Genomic DNA, 7,500 nt, shown 5'->3' with positions numbered 1-7,500 from the left:
GGGGGTAACACCAGGCAGGATCCGTGTTCCGCAGACGCAGTTCATTGGCTCCACTCCTGCCAATAACTGGTCGACAATCCTTTTATATTTTCATTAACTTATATATGATATAGTTTTCCTTAAATAGAACTTTTACTACAGTGTGATCAAAGTCGAGGCTCCATGTGTTCTGGTGAAGAGGCTGGGGACCTGGTACCACTCAGACATAGAAGAGCTGACCTCAGGAGTGAAAACGAGTTTACATCTCATCCGCGGTACAATACTGCTTTTTGGTTCTTATCTTTTTCCGCCGCCACCTCTGCAAGCCGTGGGTAGAACTCTGCTGCAGGTGCATGAGTCCTGAAACGTTCATTGTTATGGCCACCAGATCTCCTTTAGTGGTGTCTTTTGATGACTTTGTGGTCCCCGCTTCCGTTCCGTTCTTTCTCGCGCTGTTGGTGACGACAACCTGCATCGGTTCCTTGTACTTATTTTCCACGTACTTGGCTATGATTAGACACCTGATTTTGATGTTATGCATGCTAACTTCTTTATCTCTATTGATGAAGGCATTGGATTCATCGACAAGTAAAACTGCATTGCAGTCCGGTTTCTCGAATATCCTCCTCATGGTGTGAATCAACGGCTCACATCCTGCCTGCTGGTCTACACACAAATGAAAATTACCTGTAGCATCTCGTACTTCTTTCATCATTTCCATGATCACTTTCCCTATCACCTTTTTTCAGCACCTCGCTTACACCGAATGGATAACAACCAGGTTTTTTGTCCTTTAGAGTAAGTCTGAACACTGCGTATACTTCAAGGTGATGGTAGTCATCAGTAGACATTTTTCTCGCCAAGGCGGCTGTGACATTCTGTGGCCCTCCTGCTGTAGTCACGAAAAGGCTGGCGCTAAGGAAATGTTTTCACTCAAACGAGTTTGATAGTACTACTTCCCTCTGGGTGTGTAGAACATGGCTCCAGATCCTTTCTCTTATAGTTTCCGATTGTACTCGTCTTGTCTCCCACAGGGTCTTTTAAATTTCCTCGTGCAGGGGTAGATTCTGAATATTCACGCTTCCTTGCAAGCGATCTCATGGCAGCTGTGACTTTGCATTGTTTCATCATGTCTGCAAAATTCCCGGGTCTGTCTCCTGGTCACTTCTTTCTATTGTTGATTTTGTATTGATCCTTTAACTTGATAAAACATTTGAATTTTAGACCAATCAAACCCTGCAGAAGCTGAGTGGATGCAATGTGGGGTTGGATGGGGGATTTCGTCTGATGACTGATATAGAATGACTTCACCTATTAAGAACGAGAAAACGGACGTCCCTACCTGTTGAAAGAGTTGCTAAGTAGGAAACCTTACCCGTTGAACGAAGTAGGGGGATCATTTTACCTGTTGTAGGGGTTAAAGGTGGAACCATATCTGTTGAAATAGCAGAATGGGTAGTCTTACATTTTGAAGAGGTTAGTAGTTACAAGGAAGGTGCTGCTTGTTAAACGGATTGACTTACCTTCTCAAGGGGGAGGGGGTTGCTGAGGTTGAAGAAGTAGCCTCATCTTCATGGAGCTGGGGTTGGTCTTATTTTTTGAAGGTAATAAAGAGAATCCTCACCTGTTGAAGAGAGTTTCAGGATAGCCCTACCTGTTGAAGGTATTTTCTGGATTGGCTAACCTGTTGAAAGGAGTTTTGGCATAGCCTTGCCTGTTGAAAGGAGGTTTGGCATAATGTTACCTGTTGAAGGGAGTTTTGGCATACTGTAGTCTTACCTGTTGAAGGGAGTTTTGGTATAGTCTTACCTGTTGAAGGGAGTTTTGGCATAGTCTTACCTGTTGAAGGGAGTTTTGGTATAGTCTTACCTGTTGAAGGGAGTTTTGGTATAGTCTTACCTGTTGAAGGGAGTTTTGGCATAGTCTTACCTGTTGGAGTTGACCATGTTGTCGAGGTAGTGGTTGGAGTCAGTGTGTCTGGTCTTTATGGACGGTGAGTGCGCATGTCGGTGCCGTCGGATTGTGGGCAACCGCGTCACGAACGAGGCATTGTGCTTAAAACTGCCAAAGAAAACGGGGGACGGGGGTTGTCAGCACAGAAAATGTGGGAGTGTTTTGCAATATTAGAAAATGGGTTATCTGGGCCTTTTGCATGTTTGGTGGGGTTGTTAAGGAACTTGTTATCATAACGCGCTAATGGAAACTTAAGAAAATGATATTTATATAATCTATTTTATAATCTTACTCATAAAAGTGTTAGGGGCAATACATATCAAAGAATATTAAGAATATGTGTTAGCAATGAAAGAAGTTGATTTTCATCAGTGAAAACAAATATGAAGGTTGCAGAGCAAGTGCTAAGCAACCTGTAATGTCGTTGCAATCATCCTTGACAAAACCTTAGCTTGAAGGTGTACAAGGCTTAGTTCTAAAATCGCTCAACTACTTAAGCATTAAGCAATAAACTTCTTTGTAAGCGTGGACTGACTAGCCATCCCTTGTAGCCGTCCAAAAATAATAATAAATAATGGTAATAATAATAATGATAATAATAACGATAATAATAAAAAAAATCACCGTTAGTTCATGGACGGCGATGGTAAGTAAAAGAAGAATATATAAGTGATTAATAACAAAAGAAAATAAATAAGAGCGTAAAGAAGGAATGGAGGAAGAAAGAAGGAAGGGAGAAAATATGGTGATGATGTTGACACGGGCTATGTTGGTGATGGTGGTCAAGGTTATGTCGGGTTTAATGACGAACTGTTAGGGTCACTTGTGTGTGTGTGTGTACAGTTTATGGTCCATCTGATATTGCCATCCTCGTCTGGAGCTAAGTATAAGATAGATTAGATGACTAAGCAAGTAGAGACACATCTCGTAAAAAATAATACGAGAGGCAGAAATACATAAGGAAAGAAAGATAGAAAGAAAGATAGACAGACAGACGGAAAGAAAGATAGATAGACAGATAGACAGACAGAAAGAAAGAAAGACAGAAAAAAGAAAAGAAAGAAAGAAAAAGAGGGCAAAGAACAGGAGTTAGTAAGAAAACGGAGTCCGCTTCTTCGGCTACTTCGACTTCCTCCCAACAGTCAAAGACGGAGAGAAACTGAACATCGTGAGTTTTTGGATGTAAGAGGTCGAATGTTGTTGGATGAAGGTAATGTCGACGTAGACCATCTTTTCCGTAGTGTTCACGTTGAACAAGACACTGATGATAGTGTTGTCGGTAAGAACATAAATGGAGAAGGCTGTAAGAGACCATGAGGCCTATACTAGGCAGTTCCATGTCCTATGTCCCATGGCAGTGTGTCAGGTGTCGTCCGAATGGCGTCACTGTCTAATTGCGGTTCATCCCCGTAGCGTCATAATCTCTCTCGCGTCTTGGAATGAAACTGAAGCTGGGACGATAGGAAGAGCGATAAAGTTCACTTTTAACCTTGTCACTGTGAAAGGGGGCTCCCCTCAACAGATAAAAACCGGCTGGCGTCCGCTTGGATAAATACTTAGGCTGTAAAACCTAGCAAAAGAATTAAATACTGTATATAAGGAGTAAGATCTAGGTGGGATTGGAGACGAAGCTGCCTAGTGTAGGCCTTATGGTCTCTTGCAGTCTCCTTCATTCTTATTTTCTTATGTTCTTATCATTGAGGAAAGCGGAAGTCTTCAGAGTTCTGTGTAATCTTGAAGATAGATAAGGCATTACAACCACAGGTCTTTAGTGATAATGATCAATAGATATCAATTCCTTAAGTCATGAGCCATTCTTTAACTGAATAAAGTCATATAGGATAAACTTGAATGTAGTCTTCGATGTCTGTTATCTGGTTAACAAGACAGTTTTAACACCGAATTCAAGGGCCAGCTTCTACGACTAAATTCACCCAGTGCTAGCCTGAATAATAACTATAAAGTATATCAATGAATCGAAGGTATAGGCGGAGTAAGGTGAAGGCCCTTGAGCCATACTCACAGGTCAGCAGGTGTGTGTGTGTGTGTGTGTGTGTGTGTGCGCGCGCGATTGTGTGTGTGTAATTGTGTGCATGCATGCGTGCATATATTAATGTAAATATGTATATATATATTGTGGACAGGACGCAGGGATGACCCGTCATCCAGGAGGTGCCAAGATAAGAGGGAGGGAAGAGGGTGGAGGGGAATGGAGTATGTAATGGATGTAATGGTTGGGAGAGGTTTCTTTGCCTTTGTCTTTTGGCTACCTCCCGTGTAAGGGGGAAAAATCCTTTGGTATATATATATATATATATATATGTATATGTATATTTATATTATATATATGTAAATATATATATATATATTATATATATATATAGTATGTATGTATATATGTACATATGGATATGTAAATGTGTAGAATATTAACTTCGAACTGCGACGGAAGCCCGATTGATTGGGACGTCATGATTATTCAGATTTCGCACTCTCGCCTTTACTCATTCCAATGGATCTTAGGAAGTGAGCTGACTATTAATACGGTATAAGTTCATCAATGATCCTGATGAGCATTGAGGTCTACGTAAAGCCTGGAGAGGCACGTCATCCCGATATCGGTTACCTCGAAGTGTGTAAACGAAAGTTGGAAGTATTTGAATCAAATTTGTCTTTGAGAAGGTGGACAAGCATCTTGTTGACAGTATAAACAAGGCAAAATGATGGACCTTTTTTTCATGCCGACTGGTGTTGGTTAAGAGTGGGGACGGTTCTAGTGTTGGAGAAAGTAGATAGAAGCGGTGACTATGGTGGTGGTGACTGATGGTCAGTGTGATGGTGGGAGGGGTTGTGGATGTGGTGTTGGTGGTGATGAAGGTCTTCAAAGCGGCACTTGTGATAATAATGACGATGATGATGATGATGAATTAATGAAGTGGTACTGATAGTGAAATTAAGGAGAGTGACGTAGCTTACACATGTGGTGATAATATTCAGCTGGTGATGGATACATTGTAAACTATGGTTGTTAGTGACATTATTGTTGGAGATGATATTCGTGTGGATGTTAGACAGTGTTAGAGAACAGGATACAAAATATCTAAAAACAAGCGTGACCAAAAGTCAACAAATACTTTTCTATTCAAAACATAGGAAGTCTTCAGAGGAAGCTTTTGGGTCCCTTATTGTAAAAGAGAAGACCCCTCTCAAAAAGGGAGACAGATTTTGGCAAAAAGTGAAAAAAGACACTTTGAAACTGAGTGGGAAATAGACACAAAGGCAGAAAGTTGGCTTGGGGGAGGAGAGAGATGAAACTTAGAAAACGGAGTGTGAAAATTGAAACTCAAAGAGTGGGAGGGAAAGAAAAGGATGGGCGGATATTGACAATTACTATGTAACTGTCCTGGAGAGGACATATTAGGTGAGCACAATATTGGGGAAAAGATACAATTAGACAGCGAAAAAATTAGAATACCATATATTGACACCTAAATAAATAATGAATAGGGAGAGAAATAGAATATATATATATATATATATATATATATATATATATATATAATATATATATATAATATATATATATATATATATATATATATATATATATATGGTGAAGGTGGAAAAAGAAGTCACGGGTCTAGTTCCGAGTTCCTGAGTTTATCCCTGACCGGTTTCGCTCTATGTTTCTTAACCTGAAGAAGCATAGAGTGAAACCGGTCAGGAATAAACTCAGGAACTCGGAACTAGACCCGTGACTTCTTTTTCCACCTTTATCAACTTGTCACAATGTACCAGCATATATATATATATATATATATATATATATATATATATATACATATATATATATATATATATATATATACAAAGGGAGAGAGATAGAGAAAGAGAGACAAAGTAAGAAAGTGAGAGGAGAGAGAGAGAGAAAGGGAGAGAAGAATATGGAGAGAGAATTTTTGGAATGAAAATTCCAATTATAATAGTACAAAAATGGAAGTACATATAAACACATATGCATGCAGAGGCAGATGCATAGATGTAAGCAAGATTAGTTATCTCTAGTTAATGACAACACATATATATAAGAGACGCCCACTGTGCCATTGTCCAGGGATGTATATGACAAATGAAGCTGTTGTCTGGAGAGAAATTACTAATTGAGGCTTAATTTCACAAAAAAAAAAAAAATAAATCAGTCAGCTGACAGATAATCAAACAAATTAATTAAGAACGGTGGTACCTAAAAGTGATCAAATTGCACCTTTAAAATGTAATTTTCAATACGATAGCCAGAATAGATTCTTTCAGGGCCAGTTTCATTATAAACAAGCTGTAAAAAAGAAAGCTTGGCAAAAATACTCTTTCGTAGAGAAAATATGCAGTTAAAATTTGACATTTTCAGGCAATTTTGTAATTTTGTGATCAACATGCAACATGTACAGAGTGAGACTAATGATCTTGTCCATATAAAATATAACTGAATTTATAATATTTATTGTGGAGCATATAATGACTGCATCTATACCCGGGCTGTCTTACAGTGAAAAATAAAACGAGATAAATATAATGAAGTGACTCTAATGGAAAAATGACTAAAGAATGTGTCTGAATACTCAGATCTACTGTACATCCACAAACAAATGTCCTGATACAGTGCTGTGACTATTACTATTAGGCTAAAGTCGACATATTTTCTGTCTCTGTTCCTAGTGTTACAATTTCACAACTTTAATCAGACACATCTGTCTACATGGTTGTACAGTTGTCTCCATTTCTAACTACCAGTGACGAACGTTATTGGTGAAGCTGTAGCAAATGTTTATTTATGACAAAAAGAATTAGGAACCAATGAAAGTATTAGAAGATTTCAAATGAGTAATTTTTGTCTTAATTTTGTGATTCAAACAAACACGCCCCCGACAGCTCCATAGAAAATATCACCCACTTCAATATTTGAACGTGTACATTGCATTACAGTACTGGCACATTGAGCATGATCTAGAAAAAGTGATAGCTAGTATTAAATAACAAGAATATCTGTGGAGAGATCTTTAAAACTTTAAGGTATAGTGCTTTATCACACAGATTATTTTTTCTTTATTATTATTATTTGAGGCGGGAGTTTTCTCTGCCTTATGAAAGCTAAAACCAAGAAGTATTTACTCTTTAAAGATGATTTATTCTTTATTCTGGCTAAATTAGCACAACTTCAATCAAAGCTGGAGGACAATGAGCTCAAAGAAACTTCGAATTCTCTTTATTAAAAAGATATGTTTTTTTTTTTTGTAATTTAAAGGTAATCTCTCCGGATAGTATGGACAAAGAAGAAGAAAGCAACAAGCTAATACGGCAGGGAAACAAAGAGAAAAGGGAAGGTAGCCACACCAATAATTTTGTTCATTATCATTTACAGGTTAATAAAAATGACGGAAAAAATCATCTGTATGAAAGGTGATTTTAAAAGTATGAATATGCATGTGTGTATGAATGTGTATGTGTGTGTGTGTGTGGGAATGTGTGTGTGTGTGAGTGTGTGTATACATTAGCTTTTGTGTTTATGTATGT

General features: G+C 38.3%; 1 protein-coding gene across 3 annotated transcripts in view; it reads right to left on the bottom strand.

The window, feature by feature from the left end:
* Window positions 1-7,500, bottom strand: part of LOC143017795 (potassium voltage-gated channel subfamily KQT member 1-like) — a 393,659-nt gene that overhangs the window by 61,049 nt on the left and 325,110 nt on the right. For all 3 annotated transcript variants that reach the window (XM_076172687.1, XM_076172686.1, XM_076172685.1), the window contains exon 8: window positions 1,909-2,040. In XM_076172687.1, the coding sequence (XP_076028802.1) occupies window positions 1,909-2,040 (132 nt within the window). The remainder of the gene's footprint in view (window positions 1-1,908; window positions 2,041-7,500) is intronic.

Source organism: Oratosquilla oratoria, chromosome 33 (assembly GCF_046742065.1).
Source record: "Oratosquilla oratoria isolate Oo_2021 chromosome 33, ASM4674206v1, whole genome shotgun sequence".
Taxonomy (NCBI): domain Eukaryota; kingdom Metazoa; phylum Arthropoda; class Malacostraca; order Stomatopoda; family Squillidae; genus Oratosquilla; species Oratosquilla oratoria.
The sequence above is the reverse complement of the archived record's forward strand: the minus strand, read 5'-3'. Positions and strand labels throughout refer to the sequence as shown.